Source organism: Sus scrofa, chromosome 6 (assembly GCF_054392235.1).
Source record: "Sus scrofa isolate SSC_HxYL_T2T_F1_AM1 chromosome 6, Sscrofa_HxYL_maternal_Yorkshire_Landrace_v2.0, whole genome shotgun sequence".
Taxonomy (NCBI): domain Eukaryota; kingdom Metazoa; phylum Chordata; class Mammalia; order Artiodactyla; family Suidae; genus Sus; species Sus scrofa.
The window spans coordinates 103,019,731-103,038,362 of record NC_139388.1 but is presented as its reverse complement, the minus strand read 5'-3'; the positions used below and the strand labels follow the sequence as shown (position 1 = coordinate 103,038,362).

General features: G+C 44.0%; 1 protein-coding gene across 4 annotated transcripts in view; it reads left to right on the top strand.

The window, feature by feature from the left end:
• RALBP1 (ralA binding protein 1) overlaps positions 1-13,728 on the top strand; it is a 47,389-nt gene extending 33,661 nt beyond the window's left edge. For all 4 annotated transcript variants that reach the window (XM_005665285.3, XM_003127830.7, XM_005665282.4 and 1 more), the window contains 4 exons: positions 4,811-4,918; positions 11,186-11,307; positions 11,720-11,843; positions 12,132-13,728. In XM_005665285.3, the coding sequence (XP_005665342.1) occupies positions 4,811-4,918; positions 11,186-11,307; positions 11,720-11,843; positions 12,132-12,350 (573 nt within the window). In that variant the 3' untranslated portion in view covers positions 12,351-13,728. The remainder of the gene's footprint in view (positions 1-4,810; positions 4,919-11,185; positions 11,308-11,719; positions 11,844-12,131) is intronic.
• Positions 13,729-18,632: the final 4,904 nt, after the last annotated feature.

Here is an 18,632-nt window from a genome sequence, read left to right as displayed (position 1 = left end):
CCCAGGCTAGGGGTCCAGTCAGAGCTACGCTGCCAGCCTGCCACAGCAGTGAGGGATCTGAACCACATCTGCGACCTGCATCACAGCTCATGGCAACACCAAATCCTTAACCCACTGAGCGAGGCCAGGGATCGAACCTGGGTCCTCATGGATACGAGTTGGGTTTGTTTCCACTGCACAACGGGAACTCCTATACATATCTTTTTTTTTTTTTTTTTTTTTGTCTTTTGTTGTTGCTGTTGTTGCTATTTCTTGGGCCGCTCCCACGGCATATGGAGGTTCCCAGGCTAGGGGTCGAATCGGAGCTGTAGCCACCGGCCTACGCCAGAGCCACAGCAACGCAGGATCCGAGCCGCGTCTGCAACCTACACCACAGCTCACGGCAACGCCGGATCATTAACCCACTGAGCAAGGGCAGGGACCGAACCCGCAACCTCATGGTTCCTAGTCAGATTTGTTAACCACTGCGCCACCACGGGAACTCCCTATACATATCTTTTGAAGGAACTTCCTAGATAGGAAATTTGTTCACATGTTCCTAGTTCTGGATTATTGATCCTTCAGCTTGGTATCAGGGAAATGCTTCATTTAATTTAGAAAGTTGAGTTTTTTAATTGGACTGTTTTACTAAAAGATGTTTTGTCATTTCCTGTTGTCCCTGAGAAGCAGTCAGATGGTGATACATTTCAAAGGCTGCAGGGGAGTTTGAGGAAACTCAGTAGGGGACTGGAGATCAGGCGGGATCTTCCTTAGCTGGCAGTGGGCAGGGGGGCATGTGCCCCCTGACGAGCTGGGGGTTCTCGACCCAGGCCGTGGTCATCCCTCTAGTTCAGTGCATATTGCCTGACGCTGGGGCTCTGAGCTTTCTGGCCTAGCTGATGCTAAGCTCCCTAATCTCTGGACCACTTGCAGCCCTCATACAGACACAGTGGCTGAATCCAAGGAGCATGAGTTAGCACTTATTAGACTGGGACAGCATGGTCATTGCAGTTGTGGTTGTGTCCAAAGACAAGACGACAGCCATGTCCTTTTGTGCTTTGAGGCTGACACTTAGCATTTCTGTGGAGATAGCTCTGTCAGACTGGAAATAGTGATGAGATTTCAACACACGCACTCAAGGTCTCGTGGACGCCTTCTTTGTATTTTTCTTCCCTCTTTTCCCCCACTTACCAGATTATCTTTTGTTTCCAATGGGTTTTTTTTGTTTGTTTGTTTGTTTTTTGTGGGTTTTTTTTTTTTTTTTTTTTTTTTGTCTTTTTAGGGCTGCACCTGCAGCATATGGAAGTTCCCAGGCTAGCAGTCAAATTGGAGCCACAACCATTGACTTACACCACAGCCACAGCAACACCAGATCCAAGCCTCATCTTCGACCTACACCACAGCTCACGGCAATGCTGGATCCTTAACCTACTGAGCGAGGTCAGGGATCGAACCCACATCCTAATAGATACTGGTCTGGTTCTTAACCGGCTGAGTCCTAATTGAACTCCCACTAATGCCTATTTTAAATGAATTAATGATTCCCTTCATGATTCAACCTGGAATCAGGTTTCACTGAGCGACCAGCCAGGCCTCATGTAGTTGTTCGCTATGTGGCATTGCCAACCAGCCTTTGGTGGAGGGTCTCTGATCCTGGACAGGGCTAAGGTGGGCTCAGCTTTCCTTTCTCTTGCTTCTGCGTCTCTCTTGGATAAAGATACTGTGCCCCAGCAAACTAGAACCATTATAGGAAGGGATGGATTATGTTTGCTTTGCCAATTTCTTGATGCTATCTTTTCATGTCTGCTCATTAATTCACAAAATGTCAAAAGGGTCTATCAAGTTGGTTTCAACTTTGAGGAATAAATGACTTAAAGATGGCAAAAATATAATTCATTACATTAACAGACTAAAAATAAGAAAAAAATGCAGAATCATGTCAATAGATGCAGAAAAAGCATTTGGCAGAATTTGACATTTAACTCCTGATTAAAAACTCTTAATCATTACCTTTTCAGCCTGATAAAGGACATTTACAAAAAAAAAATGATTTATTTATATTGTACTTGATGGTGAAAGTCTGAATATTTTCCTCCAAGATTGGGTGTATAAGCAAGGATTTCTATTTTCTGGAGGTTCTAGCTAGTGCAGTAAAACAAGAAGGATAAAAGGCATACAGATTGGAGAGAGAGCAGATGATATAAAGATGATATTTATACATAGATGATATAAAGCCTGAGAAATCTGTTAAAAAATCAAACTAGTGTAGCACACAAGATCAGATATACATGTCTATTGTATTTTGGTATGTTAGCAGTGAACATTGGGTCATGAACCTAAAATGAAAAAAGATGTAAGTAAGGACATTTAAAAAATTATATATCTCAGTATTGTTAAGATGTTAAGTTTTCCTGGATCTGTGGATTCAGTTCCAATCAAAATCTGAACAGGTGATTTTGGTAAAAATTAACGAGCTCTTCCAAAATCTGTATGGAAATACACATGACCTAGAACAGTCTAAACAATTTGAAAAAGGATGCGTTGGAAGGCTCACACTATCTGATACTACGTCTTACTAGAAAGCTACTATGATCAAGACGGTAGATACTGGATTGGACACATGGAGGAAAAAGTACAGAAACAGACCAAGACATACGTAGGCAGTTAATTTTCAACAAAGGTGCTAAGACAATTGACTGGGATTTTCTTTTTAAAAAAATGGTGCAGGAACAATTGGGTATCCATATGCAAAAAAAAAAAAAAAAATTAGGAGTTCCTGTCGTGGCGCAGTGGTTAACGAATCCAACTAGGAACCATGAGGTTGTGGGTTCGGTCCCTGCCCTTGCTCAGTGGGTTAACGATCCGGCATTGCCGTGAGCTGTGGTGTAGGTTGCAGATGCGGCTCGGATCCCGCGTTGCTGTGGCTCTGGCGTAGGCCGGTGGCTACGGCTCCGATTCGACCCCTAGCCTGGGAACCTCCATATGCCGAGGGAGTGGCCCAAGAAATAGCAACAACAACAACAACAAAGACAAAAAGACAAAAAAAAAAAAAAAAAAAAATTAACTCAAAATGAATCATACATTAAGACTTAAAAAAACTTCCGAAAGAAAACGCTGGAGAAGATCTTATTTCCTTTGGTTTGGGGAGTGATTTCTTAAATAGGACACAAAATCTAGGAACAATAAGAGAAAAATTTGGTGAATTACACTTCAACAAAATATGTTCTTCAAAAAGACACTGTTAAGAAGTTCCCCTTGTGGCTTAGAGGGTTAAGAACTTGACATAGTGTCCGTGAGGATGCTGGTTCCATCTCTGGCCTCACTCATTGGGCTAAGGATCTGGTGTTGCCGCAAGCTGTGGCATAGGTCACAGATGCCTTGGATCTAGTGTTGCTGTGGCTGTGGTGTAAGCCAGCAGCTGCAGCTCTGATTTCAACCCCTAGCCCAAAACTTCCTTATGCTGCAGGTGCAGCCCTAAAACAGGGAAAAAAGAAAAAAAAAAAAAAAAAAAAGACACTGTTAGGAAGATGAATATGCAAACCAGAGACTATGACAAGACATTTGCAAAAAACACATCTGATAAAGGAATTGAACTAGAATATATTAAAAACTCTTAAGAGTTAAGAGAAACCTTTTTTTTTTTTCTTTTTCGGGCCACACCTATGACATGTGGAAATTCCTGGGCTAGGGATCGAATTGGAGCTGCAGCTGCCGGCCTACACCACAGCCACAGCAATATAGGATCTGAGCTGCATCTGGGCTGAAATTAAAAATACCAAGTAGTAGTTCCATTTGTGGCTCAGTGAGTTGATAACGTGACATAATGTCTGTGAGGATGTGGATTTGATCCCTGGCCTCACTCAGTGTGTTAAGGATTCAGTGTTGCTGCAAGTTTTGGAGTAGGTCACAGAGTGGCTAGGATCTGGTATTGCTGTGGCATAGGCCTCAGCTGAAGCTCTGATCCTACCCCTAACCTGGGAACTTCAGTGTGTTGAAGGTGTGGCCCAAAAGAGAAAAATAAATAAAAATACCAAGTGTTGAGAATGTGGAGTAGCTGGAACTCTCCTGTATTGCTCTTAGTTCAATCCTTTTGGAAAGCTTGGCAGTTTCTTTTAAAGTTAAACATCAAGTTGCCATATGACCAAGCACTTCCACTCCTAGGTATTTATCTAATGTAAAAAGGCACATACCCCCGCATGCAAGGCAAATACATAGTGTTTATGGTGAGCTAGATAAATAGCTCAAAACTAGTTCAGCTGGTGAATTGATGAACAAATTGTGGTACATTCATATCATGGCATATTACTCAGCAAACTGCTGATACAGATGACACAATAGATGAATCATAAAAGATACTTAATCCAGTTTATGTGAAACATAAAAGGCAAAAAGCAAAGCATGGAAGGGAAAGGTCTTGGTTGCCAGAGGCCAGCAGAAGGTAGAAGAGCCCATGGCGGTGACTGTGATGATAGTTACTTGACTGTTTATTTTTGTCAAAACCAGTTGAACTGTGTGTTTAAAATTGACCCCTCCCTAACCCGCAAAAAAGTATCACAGAAGGTAATTTATGTGGAAGGGTTCCAGAAATGGTGAGCACATTAAACAGAATTGAACACTTTTTCTCCCAGTGGAGCCACAGACTGAGATCCACATGTTATTTTCAAAGCCCAATTAATGAATGCCCAGCTCTCCAGATGGTTCTTCTGACTGTGTCACTCTTACTTTTTCAAATCCAGGAGATGAGAAGGGAACTTCTAGAATGGTGATATGTGACTTTGTCAAATGTGTTACAGTAGGTTAACCAGTGTTTTCAATTTCTCTTACTTGACAGGAGTGTGAAACCAAGATTGCCCAAGAAATAGCCAGTCTTTCAAAAGAGGATGTTTCCAAAGAAGAAATGAATGAAAATGAGGAAGTCATAAATATTCTTCTTGCCCAGGTAAGCTAGTCTTTTTCTCTATTTTGCAAGATTCTTTAAAAAAAAAAAAAAAAGAATTGTATATATTTAAGGTATACAACATGATGATTTGATACACCTGTATGTAGTGAAATGATTACTAGTCAAGCTAATTCACATTATCGTCTCACACAAGTTCACCTATCTTTTGGGATGGGTGCACTTAAATCTGTTGTAGCCTATCTTCAGTATCAGTCCAGTGTTGTTAGCTGTCCTCATCCCTCCTTGCCCATCAACCTAAGTGCAGCTTTGTGGTTTTTGATCAATACCTCCCTGTTTCCCCCACCCTCCAGCCCTTGGTAACCACTATTCTACTCCCTGATTCTATGAATTCTGCATTTTTTAAGACTCCACAATTGAGTGAGATCATGCAGTATTTGTCTTTTTCTGTCTGGCTTATTTTACTTAGCATAATGTCTTCCAGGTGCATTTAAACTGTATTAAATGGCAGGATTTCCTTTTTATCTGAATAGTATTCAGTCTGTGTATTACATATTTTTTTTATGTGGGTGTGTTTTTATATATACGTATTATAAATAGATCACATCTTTATCCATTCATCCATTGACCATTGGGTTTTTATATTTTGGCTTGTGAATAACGCTACAGTGAACTTTGGGATGCGGATATTTCTTCAGTGTCCTATTTTCACGTACTTTGTATCTCTATCCAGAAGTGGAATTGCTAGATGGTGTGATAGTTCTATTTTTTATTTTTGGAGGAACCTCCATACTGTTTTTCCTCGTAGGTGCCTCAGTTTACATTCCTACCAACAGGGTTCCCTTTCTCCACATTCTTGCCAACACTTGTTGTCATTTGTTTTTTGATAATAGACATTCTGAAAGGTATGAGGTGATATCTCATTGTTTTGATTTGCATTTCCCTGATGATCAGTGATATTGAACATCTTTTCATATATCTGTTGGCCATTCATATGTCTTCTTTTGGGAAATGTGTATTTAGATCCTTTGCTGATTTTTTTATGGGTTGTTTGTTTTCTTGCTATTGATTGAGTTCTTTATATATATATATTAACCCTTTATTAGATGTATGGTTTGCAATATTTTCTCATTCCACAGGTCGTCTCTTTACTCCTTTGTATCCTTTCCTATGCAGAAGCTTTTAGTTTGATGCAGTACCATTTGTTTATTGTATATTTGCACTTTTAGAGTCATATCTAAAAAAATTATTGCTCAAACTATAAACTTCCCCCTATGTTTTCTTCTAACAGTTTTATGGTTTCAGGTGTTATAGTGAAATCTTTAATTCATTCTGAGGTCATCATTGCTTATGCAGTGAGACAAGGACTCAGTTTTACTCTTTTGCATATGGAAAACCAGTTTCGCAACATAATTTAATAAAGAAGCTATCTTTTCTCCCTTGTATACTGGCATCCTTGTCAAAGATCAGTTGACCACAAAGGTGTGGATTTATTTCTGAACTCTCTTCTGTTACACTGGTCTATATGTCTGTTTTTATGCCAGTACCACAATGTTTTGATTGTAGGGTGATACCTCCAATGTTCATCTTGCTTAAAATTGCTTGGGCTATTATAGTCTTTTGTTGTTCTGTCTGAATTTTAAGTTTTTTTTTTTTAATTTCTGTGAGAAACACCATTGGAATTTTGATAGAGATTCCACTGAATCTGTAGATCACTTTGGTAGTATGGAAATTCTAACAATGTTATTTCTTCCAATCCATGAACATGGGATGTCTTTTCATTTATCTTTTGTGTTTTCTTCAATTTCCTTCATCAGTGTTTTATAGTTTACAGTATACGAATCTTTTATCTCTCTGGTTAAATTTATTCTAAGCGGGTTTGATTGTTTGTTTGTTTATTTGTTTTTTGCTTTTTAGGGTCTACCTGTGGCACATGGAAGTTACCATGCTAGGGGGCGAATCAGAGCTACAGCTGCTGGCTTACACCACAGTTCCCAGCAATGCTGGATCCTTAACCCACTGAGCGAGGCCGGGGATCAAACACACATCCTCATGGATACTAGTCAGATTCATTTCCGCTGAGCCACAATGGAAACTCCTTAATTTATCATGATCATTTTTGATGCCATTATAAATGGAATTATTTTCTTAATTTCTTTTTCGGGTAGTTGTTATTGTATAGAAATGCAGCTAATTTTTGTATGTTGGTTTTCTATCTTGCAACCTTACTAAATTTGCTTATTAGTTCTAACAGTTATGTGGTGCAATCTTTATGGTTTTCTTTGCTTAAGATCATGTCACCTGCAAGTAGACACTTGTACTTCACCATTTGGGCACCTTTGCTTCTTGTTCCATTGCTCTGACCAGGACTCCCAGTGCTTTATTAACAGAAGTGCTGACAGTGGACATCCGTGTCTTTTCTGATCTTAGAAGAAGTACTCTCAGCTTTGCACTGGGGTGTGGTGGTATCTGTGGACCTGTCATATCAACATATCATGTCAACATATGTTCCTTCTGTATCTATACCCACTTTGTTGATGGTTTTTATTGTGAAAGATGTTGAATTTTGTCACATGCTTTTTAACCTTTGGATACAATGTGATTTTCATCCTGTACTTTGTTAATGTGGTGGTGCATCATATTCATCTATTTATGGTGACCCATCCTTGGATCCCAGAGATAAATCCCACTTGATCATGGTGTTAGGATCTTTTAAATGTGTTGTCGAGTTTGGTTTGCTAACATGTTTTTTTAGGATTTCTGCATCTGTGCGTGAGGGATAGTGGCCTGTAATTTTCTTTTGTTGTGGTGTCTTTGGCTCTGATGGGGGTGACGCTGGCCTTGTAAAATGAGTTTGGGAGTGTTCCCGCCAATTTCCTATGAGTTTGATTAGGATTGGTGTTAATTCTTTCTAAAAATTTGGTGGAATTCACCTGTGAGCCATCTAGAGGTCCTGCTCTTGGTTGGGAGGTTTTTGATTACTGATTCATCTCCTTACTCATGATTGGTCTGTTTGATTTTCTACCTTTTTTTCAGTCTTGGTGGGTTTTGTACCTCCAATAAGAACTTACCCTTTTTTTCTAGATTATCCAATTTGTTGGCATATAAATGTTCATAGCTGTCTCTTTTAATCCTTTGTATTTCTGTGGTATCAGTTGTAATGCTTCCTCTTTCATTTATAATTTTATTTAAGTCCTCTCTATCTAGGTAAAAACTTCTTAGTTTTGTTTATCTTTTCAAAAAACCAATTCTTCATTTCACTGATCTTTAAGTATTGTTTTTCTGGCATCCTTTTTTTTTTGAAATGTATTTATTATTTTTTCTTTTCATGGCTGCACCTGCGGCATATGGAAGTTGCCAGGCTAGGGGTTGAATCGGAGCTGCAGCTGCCCGCCTATACCACAGCAACACTGGATCTGAGCCACATCTGCGACCTACACCCCAGCTTGTGGCAACACCAGATCTTTAACCCACTGAGCAAGGCCAGGAATCAAACCCGAATCCTCATGGAGACTACCTCAAGTCCTTAACCCACTGAGCCAAAATGGAACTCCCATTTTATTTTTGTTCTGATTTTCGTATTTCCTTCTTTTTGCTCATTTTAGATTTAGTTTGTTCTTTTTCTAGATCCTTGAGGAATAAAGGTACATTGTTTGAGATCTTTTTTCTTTTTTGTCTTTATAGGGCCGCACCAGCGGCATATGGAAGTTCCCAGGCTAGGGGTCCAATCCGAGCTATAGCCTCCAGCCTATACCCTGGCCACAGCAATGCCAGATCCAAGCTGCATCTGCAACCTACACCACAGCTCATGGCAACTCTGGATCCTTAACCCACTGAGCAAAGCCAGGGATCGAACCCGCAACCTCATGGTTCCTAGTTGGATTCGTTTCCACTGCTCCATGATGGGAACTCCTGAGATCTTTTTTCTTAAAGTAGGCATTTATCACTATAAATAACTTCCCTCTTAAAATTGCTTTCTCAGCATCTCTTTTTTTTTTTTTGTCTTTTCAGGGTCGTACCCTAGGCATACGGAGGTTGCCAGACTATGGGTCGAATCGGGACTGTAGCTGCCAGCCAGCACCACAGCCACAGCCACAACCACACCAGATCGGAGTGGCGTCTGCAACCTACAGCACAGCTCACAGCAGCATGAGATCCTTAACCCACTGAGCAAGGCCAGGGATCGAACCTGCATCCTCATGAATACTAGTCAGATTTGTTTCTGCTGAGCCACGATGGGAACTCCCTCTCTGCATATCAAGTTTTGGTGTGTTGTGTTTCCACCTTCATTTGTCTCCAGATGATATTTGATTTCTTTTCTGACTCCCCTGGTTGTTCAGGAGTATGTTATAAGACTTCTTAAGGTCATTTTATATTGTAATTTGAAAAGCTGAACTGCAGAGGTGTGATTCTTTGAACCAAACTTTAAAGATTTAAAGGTTTTAGAGGGACTTGGCCCTACTTTTATGTGGAGTTTGCTTAAATGTTCAGCTGGAAAGAAACTCCCTTTTGTACTGTGTGATTGCTTCTTACTGGACACTGTTATTGATGTTTTACTTAATCTCTTTTCACTCACACACAGGTCTGAGTTACAGTTATTTTCTCTATAGTTTAGTGGTACTTGTTCCATATTACTGAGATTAGACTTTGATATTTTAAAACATAATTTTCCTGATTCACAACTTTTGAAATCCTTGACATACAAGGATACAGATTTTAGCTGGTAGTTGTTGCTAGTGACTCCTCTTAGATATTCTGGTTTTTGTCTCTGTGGGTGAAAGTCATTGTTGGAGATGAGCTGTTTGCTGATTCATTCGTTGATTTGACAAAGAACACCTGAGCATCTCCTGTGTTCCAGGCAGAGCCAAAGAAGAGCTCTTCTCTCTCTCTCTGCATTTCTCAGTCAGCCTTACTCTGTTCTGGAAATTCCCAGAGTTTAACCAGAAAGGAATGAAATTTTAGGCTCTGACTACTTCGTGCTCCCGGAGACTCATGAATTGGGATACTTGGAGCCTTGCAGGTTTCCTTTTCCATCTCTTCTGAAAAGACAGTGTTTTGCCTGCCAGGGACATGTGTGTCTTCTCCCCTGAAGAGAGCGACGTCCCAGATGTGTCTGTATTTGTTTTCAACTTGACATTGTGGGGAGCATTCACTCTCATAGGTGCACCTGGGGAGACTCACATTGTGTCCCGAGAGAGACAGCTTATGCACATTGGAGGCTTTGAGTAGCTCACTTTCGAACTTGACCTTGACCCTCTCCATCCCTGTTTGGGAAAAAAAAAACTTTCGTTGCCTCCAGCTCATTTCCATGGCTTCCATCTCTGTAACCTGGGGCTTGTCTGCTTTTAGTTCTTTTCTCTCGGTTAGAGGGCTAGCTAGATCTTGCACAGATAGGGAATTTACCCCTAGGGGATCCAGTCAGTAAGAAGGCGTAGTCTGTTAAAGCAGAATGTTTACTGTTTTGTGTGTGTGTGTGTGTGTGTGTCTTTTTTGCTATTTTTAGGGCCGCTCCTGCGGCATATGGAGGTTCCCAGGCTAGGGATCTAATCAGAGCTGTAGCCACTGGCCTACGCCAGAGCCACAGCAACGCGGGATCCGAGCCGCGTCTGCAACCTACACCACAGCTCACGGCAACTCTGGATCCTTAACCCACTGAGCAAGGGCAGGGACCGAACCCGCAACCTCATGGTTCCTAGTCGGATTCGTTAACCACTGCGCCACGACGGGAACTCCAGAATGTTTACTGTTTAAATATTACCTCTGGGGGCATGGGTTGAGGACAGTGGCTTGTGGTGCAGAGATTTCTTCTGTGAACATCTTTCTATCACTAGTTCTACTTTCAGGTGATGCTGACACCAGCTGCACATCTCCAGGGTCCTTCTTTTCCTAGTGACACTGACAAAGGCCACTGTGGCCCTAAAATAGAGCCTCCCTTTACTGGGAGGTGGGAAGGCATTTAGAAAGGACTGGGAAACAGGAATGGACTGCGTCACTGAACTTAGCTTTGTGCCCTGGGTGGCCTGGCCTCATAGAAGCCTTTGCAAAACCGGGACGTGGGGTTCCTGAGTGGCATTTTGTTTTGAGAAAAACCTAGTTGTTCCTCCCAAACAACTTAGTTCACCTTTTGTCAAAGAAGCCTTTTCCTGACACACAGGAAATGGGCTATTTTTTGGTTGTGCACTACAAGCTTTACCGTCACATGTGCGTTATATGTATGGGGCTGAGGAATTCAGGGCAACATGAGACCCCAAAAGTGACATTTCTTAGGCCCAGGCTCTCAGAGGTGTTTACCAGTGATGATTATTTTAGGAGAATGAGATCCTGACGGAACAGGAGGAGCTTCTAGCCATGGAGCAGTTTCTGCGCCGACAGATTGCCTCGGAGAAAGAAGAGATTGAGCGCCTCAGAGCCGAGATTGCCGAGATTCAGAGGTACAGCAAAGCCGAGACCTGCATGGTTGTTTCAGCTCTCAGACTCTCCTGCAAAATACTTAGGCATCCAAAGTGATTTTTTTTTTTTTTTTTTTTTAAGGCCGCACTTGCGGCAGATACTCCTGGGGCCAGGACCTGAATCTGAGCTGCAGCTGCAGCAACATTGGATCCTTTAACCCACTACACCACGTTAGGGATCCACCCTGCATCTCTGCATCAGCCCAAGCCACTGTAGTCAGGTTCTTAACCCACTGTGCCATGGCGGGAACTCCCCAAAGTGATCTTTAGGTTTCTTAAGTCCTACTAGGACTGGTGTTAGAGTAGGACTCTGACCGCGGCGACCTGGTCGACCTGCTGGAAGACGGGATGCCTTTCTCCACCTTTGCTAACGTTCTACCTCTCCCCACTGCAGCCGCCAGCAGCACGGCCGCAGCGAGACGGAGGAGTACTCCTCCGAGAGCGAGAGCGAGAGTGAGGACGAGGAGGAGCTGCAGCTCATCCTGGAGGACCTGCAGCGGCAGAACGAGGAGCTGGAGGTGAGGAGGGGAGGCTGAGACTCGGCGCCTGGGTGCGGGGCAGCGTGGCCTCTCGAGTCCCCTTGGAGAGGAGCGCCTCCCCTGCTCATTAGCAGGCCTGAGTCCCAGAGAAGGTGAACAGAGATGCTGGAGCAGATGGGGCGGGTTTCGAGCCCCGGGCAGTCTGCTTCCTTTGGTCCTGACACTGCCAAGCCGCCACGGAGGGGAGGCCGGGAGCCCCAGGTGCCGTCTTAATCAGACTGTCCCCTGAAGCCCTGCTGATGTGAGTGCTCTTGATTCTGCCCCCAGATCAAGAACAACCACCTGAACCAGGCCATTCACGAGGAGCGCGAGGCCATCATCGAGCTGCGGGTGCAGCTGCGCCTCCTCCAGCTGCAGCGGGCCCGGCCCGAGCCCCTGCCCCCGGCCGGCGAGCCCGAGCCCAGCGCCGCCAAGGAGCAGCCCCTGGGAGGCAAGGAGCAGGCCTGGCCGTCACCCGGCAGGGACAGGAAGGAGACGCCCATCTGAGGGGCCGCCGCCCGCCGTCGCCAGCCGCGCTGTACATTCTGTAAAGAAGCCTCCTTCTCCCGGGCGCAGGTGACGCAGGGACGGGGCGCCTCTCCGGCCCGCGGGCACGGCTGAGTTCTCCAGATAGTGTCAGCTTCTTTGAAGATTCATTTTCTCTGTTAACTTAAAATAACTCTTTTAACCCTTGAGTGGCTTCTTTTTAAACCAAAAATCGTCTTTCTTTGCTTTTTGATCACGGCAGAATCAGGATTTTTCTCTCGTTCAAGGGGGAACTGAAGCCGGCAGCCCGCTCCTGCCCTTGTGCCACCCAGGCCTCCAGGGTCGCGGCTGCCCGTCACTCTTGCTTGTGCCTTCACACCTCTCGGTGCAGATTCTGTCCTGGGGGCTGCCTCACGGTTCCTGATGGCCGGGGGGCTCTCTCCGGGGTCCCTTCCCCACCCCGTCACCCTCTCCTTTGACAGCCCCGCACCACAGCCCCCGAGTCACACGGCGGCCTGCTTGGTCGCACAGAGCTGCCCGTGGAGTCTGCCTGCCGCCCGGGGTCAACAGAGACTTTTTCTCTGGGCCTGAGGGGGCGGCCACCTGGAACCCGAGACGTCCACACAGAGGATGTTTCTCCGACCTTCCATGAGAACAGAGCGTCGTAGGTTGCTTGCTTGGGCTAGAATGTAAGTGTCTCTTTGCCTGAATAAGCCATATCGATAGGTAGCTGTGCTCTTACACAGATTTCAGTTGTCCCTGTGGGCTCGGCGGAACTGCCGCTGGACGCCTGGTTGACCAGGTTGAGCAATAGAAACGGCTGGGCTTCGGAGTCAGCCGCCGTCCGGAGCCCCAGGGCGTCTGGGGGGCCGGCTCACAGGCACTCGGCTCAGTCCCCCTCAGCCCAGGCAGCGGCTCCGTGAGGCCAAACCCCACACACTCAAGGTGATGGAACACCCCTCGAGGGCTCTGTCCTCGCCTCCTGGTTAGTATTTATTTTCAGCACCTGTTTAATGCGGTTTTTTATCCTCTACCTATTGCACTGTTGTGACTTGTTGGCCATTATTTGATTTTTGTACGAAAAAAAGCTTTGTTATAGAAATCAGCATACTATTTTTTTAAATCTGGAGAGAAGATATTATGGTGACTGAAAATATGGTCAGGTGTCAAATATAAACATAAAAGCCTTCACTGTCCTGTCGGTCATGTTACATTCATTTTATATTTGCTGGCAATATTGAAGGTTTCTTTTTTTGTTGTGTAAACTCTCATTTCTATCAAGGTGTTATGAATTTTTAAAATTAGTATTTCGTTACAATTGTCTCAGCATTGGTTAACTAATTTTTGCCAGGACCATGATGGATCAAGCAAATAAATTCAACAGCCATTTGAGGAAAAATTTCCTGTTTTGGTACCCATTCTTTCTTTGAAATAATTGAGTGCCCTGTAGCTGGCAGGGAGTTGGTTTGCTATTTCTTCAGGGTCCAGGAGCCAAGGAATGTTCTGTGTTAACTCTCTGGCCCTCACCGCAGGCATTGCAGTGGCCCCTCTTCCACACACCGCGCTCTTGCTGTGCGAGTGTCCAGCCAGCTGCCTGGGCCTGGCCTGCAGCTGCTTTTGTGAGCTCCGCCTGCAGTCGGTGCCCAAATCAGCCAACCCTGCTTGGTGGGAAGGTTGGTTATGGCGGGGGGACGGCAGGGGTCTGTCAGGCAGGTCACCCGCCTAGCGCTGATTGAGCCATTCCAGCTTCCATTTCTGGGAGAGCCGAAGCTGATATGGGGGTTTCGTTCAGGTGACTCCATTCTGGGCCCACCGTCTTGTCTGAACAATCTGACTCCCAGCCTGAGAAAGGTGACCAAAATTTCAGGCATTAGCATGACTCCCAGCTACCGCTCTTGAGTTCTCACAGTTTTTGCTGAATCTGTGTGGTGTCCACAGGTCCCTACATGGGGTTCACATTCTTTAAGCTGGTCATTCTTTTTGTTCTGACACTCCAGGCTTAGGGAGATCATTAGCTTGGTGGTTGGTGGCTGCAAACATGAGTAAAGCTTTTGAGAGAATTGGAACTCCTGTGGTTAATCCAGGCAGGATCATCCCCAGTCTGAGGCCCTAAGTTCCAAACTCATCAGTCAAATACGTCAAAGAAAGAGCAGGTTGCAGGAGTCACTTTCTTAAGCCAAGTGGCCTGTTCAGTGATACTAGGTCACTGAGTGTCGGTGCAGGTGCAGGCAGGTGGTGTGGGCAGCATGAGCCCTTGCTCAGCTAAAAGGTAATCTCGGGCTGCCCCGCATCCTGAGCAGCTGTGGCTGGAGGGTCTGGGGTTGTTGTCCGGCAGCTCCTCTTTCAAAACAACAGCACATATGCATTGTCTCCAGGACTTGAGCGATTCCTGATCACAGCCTCATCTGCACTTTCTTCTGGCTGGGGGAGAGTGCACATCAAGTCATTTTTGAACCCGGAATGCCTTCTGGTAATTTTGGTGTGAGTCTGGCTCAGGAATGGCAGAGTGACAGCCGTGGAGGCCAGTCCAGTTTCAGGCCCTGTAGACCACAGAGGTGGCTTTCTGGTTACTCGGCCTCATTTCTTTTCCTTGTGTGGAGTCTGAAGCACTAGTGCCTGGGTTTGTAGGGGCTCACCGAAGATGGGGAAATGGACCCCAGATCCTCATGTGAGAGACGTCGAGTTTGTTCCAGAGAAACTGCACACAGGGAATCGGGGGGAAGTCTGTGATGGACAGAACTACAGGATCAGTCTTGTGGCTGATCCAACAGTTATTTGGAGGCTGGATCATCCCCTTTGGTGGCCTGAGACAGTGGTGTTATCTTTCCAGGCCGGAGCAAGGCAGAGGGTGAAGAGAAGAATGAGAAAGGCCTTCATGGTGTAGGAGTAGGACAAGGATGGTCAGAGGGGGAAGAGGAGCAGCAGGAAGCCTTCCACCTCAGTGTGGGCAACATCTCTTCCTGGCACAGGACCAGGTGTCCTGCGGAGCCTTCAGCTGTGAAATGCGGACCTGAGGTTCAACACTTTGTGATTTGGCAGCTGCGACAGTGCCCAGGGGTTCTTGGTCAGATCCTTTCCATGAATCACACTTTTGCAAAAGCATCAGGGTACAATAGTAACTGTAAATGACTAAGACTTAAAAATGCCCATCGGTCCAGAGTTGATGAGACTTCATTTGAGGGAATTGGTTATTTCTGTGGCATACAATAATTTAGGATAGGACAATATTGGAGAATATTGACAGATTTCTAGAAACTTCGGTTAATTTCTGGAATACCTATATGAAGGAACACATATCCACACATACATAACCTAACAAGGTTTATCATCATTTCTTTCTCTTTTTTTTTTTGCTTTTTAGGGCCGTACTCACGGCACATGGACGTTCCCAGGCCAGGGGTCGAATCGGAGTACAGCTGCCGGCGTGCACCACAGCCATGCAGGATCCAAGCCACTTGGTGCGGCGAGGAATCAAACCCGAATCCTCATGGATGCTGGTTGGATTTGGATTTGCTGTCCCATGACAGGAACTCCAGTTTATCATCATTTCTGATTTGACAATTCTTTCCACATATTTTAACAAACCTAAAATTAATTTAAAATCTCTTTTTCACACGATGAGAGGCAAATCCTTTCAGATTTTCTAGGAGCCCTCTGAGAAATCTCAAAGCTACTTTGAGGTAAAAAAAGACTATTTAGTAATTTCATTTGGGGAAAATGTCAAGAGCATTGAACCTTTGATTAACTTGGATCACAGATCATTTGAAATAATACTGTCTATTTAACCAAATGACAATAGCAGATATTAAAGGCAAATACAGACAGTAAGCAAAGTTAGTGCTCTCAATGCTGAGAAGACTGTGTTTTACTTAATCAAAGACCTGATTAAGACAACACATAGCCCAGTCAGTTATTTTGGTAACACGCAAAATCTTGCATGTCCAGGTAGAATACTTAAAAGGTAACACAAAACTCTTTCTTTATAGTATCTTATTAATAATGTTAAGAGAACTTTCTTTTTAACAGAGGGAAGACCCAAGATCTAATTTTGCACCAGTGTGTTTTGATGATAAAACTTATTTTTTTTTTTATGGCCACATTTGCAGTATATGTAAGTTCCTGGATTGGGGTCGAATCAGAGAGGCAGCTGAGGCCTAAACCACAGCCATGGCAACACCAGATCTGAGCTGCATTTTCGAACTACATTGCAGCTTGCAGCAACGCTAGATCCTTAATCCACTGTGCAAGGCCAGGGATTGAACCTGCATCCTTGAAGAGCCAGTGTTGGGTCCTTAACCTGTGGAGCCCCAGTGGGAACTCCAAAACTTTTTTTTTTTTTTAGGGCTGCACCTGTGGCATATGGAAGTTCCCAGGCTAGGGGTCAAATCAGAGTTGTAGCTGCTGGCCTACATCAGAGCCACAGCAACGCAGGATCCACCAAGCCTCGTCTGTGGCCTACACACAACAACACTCTCACTGGATCCTTAACCCATTGAGCGAGGCCAGGGATCAAAACCGAGTCCTCATGGATACTAGTTGGGTTTGTTACCACTGAGCCACGATGGGAATGCCCCAAAACTTATTTTCTGGAGTTAAAAAAAAAAAAAAAGCAATATTTCTACAAACCTGTAACAGCTTTGTTCCATCCATTCAGAGTTTGTCCTAGGTCTCGTCCTCTTTTTCATTCCAGGACAGTCACATCACTTTCCCGACCTTTTCATACACCATTGTTTCCTTTCACCCTTGGCATTTCTGAGTAGATTTAATGACCTGTAGTGATTAGAATTCTTAACCCTTAGAATCCGTAATTCCTGGTGATCACTAAGAAGCAAGCGGTTGTTGCATTCTGTGGATTCGCAGGTTATAAGTACATTTCCTAATTTCTAGAAGCATTATTTATTCTCGTTTTCCAGCACGGCACAAAACATGTCTACTAATAGAGCCAAATATCTTTAGTTCCCCTATAAAAGGAAGCCAAAAGTGGGCAAACATTTGTTCAGTAATTGTTTCAGTATTTCATCTTATTTAGAAATGATCTAGATATTCAGTGAATATCCAGTATTTAACTTATCTTAGTATAAGGTTTTAAGTTATCAAAAAACTTTTGGAAACTTTTTTTTTTTTTTTTGTCTTTTTACCATTTTTAGGGCCGCTCCTGCGGCATGTGGAGGTTCCCAGGCTATGGGTCCAATCGGAGCTATAGCCACTGGCCTACACCAGAGCCACAGCAACACGGGATCCGAGCTGCGACCTACACCGCAGCTCACGGCAATGCTGGGTCCTTAACCCACTGAGCAAGGCCAGGGATCAAACCCACAACCTCATGGTTCCTAGTCAGATTCGTTAACCACTGAGCCACTACGGGAACTCCTGGAAACTATGTTTGAGTAGATATACCATAAAGTATAATTATTGTTGAAAAGTTTATAAACTTTTATATCATTTAACTCACTTGCTCGTGACAATGTTTAGTCATGAAAATTTCATGAAACAGCTAATCATATGGCCGACAAATTCTGTAACAGATAATATGAGCTTACCTGATTTTTAGTAAACCTCAATAGAATAAAAGTGCTATATTTTATGCCAGTAAAGATATGCCTGTTTTAATTAAACTAACAAACTTAAACTACTTTTATTTACTGAAAATTGCCCTAGGTCATGTGAACCTTAGGAAACATTTGGATTAGTTTCCATATTTCTGAGAATATGCATGATTTATATAACGCTTGTCTTTAGCCAATTAAATAGAACTCTTTGCAAGTGAATTTTGTCAATACCAAAGTATAAAGACAGATAAAAACAAATACAGCTTTTTAGAATTTTAGTCATGAGACAAGGTATACATATGCAAAACTTACTAGTTCATAAAACAGTGGGTCCAAATTTTGTTTCTGGCAGTTATTTTTACTGGCTCAGGTGGCTTTAACTTTTGTTTTTTTTTTGTTTTTTGTTTTTTGTCTTTTTGCTATTTCTTGGGCCGCTCCCGCGGCATATGGAGATTCCCAGGCTAGGGGTCCAGTCGGAGCTGTAGCCATCGGCCTACACCAGAGCCACAGCAACGCTGGATCGCTGGATCTGAGCCGTGTCTGCAACCTACATCACAGCTCACGGCAACGCCGGATCCTTAACCCACTGAGCAAGGGCAGGGACCGAACCCGCAACCTCATGGTTCCTAGTCGGATTCGTTAACCACGGCACCACGACGGGAACTCCGGCTTTAACTTTTCACTGATATCCGGTGACATTTTTAAAGATTTTTCATAGCCCTTGTTTTCAGTAGTCTCTCCTTTTTCTCTGGTG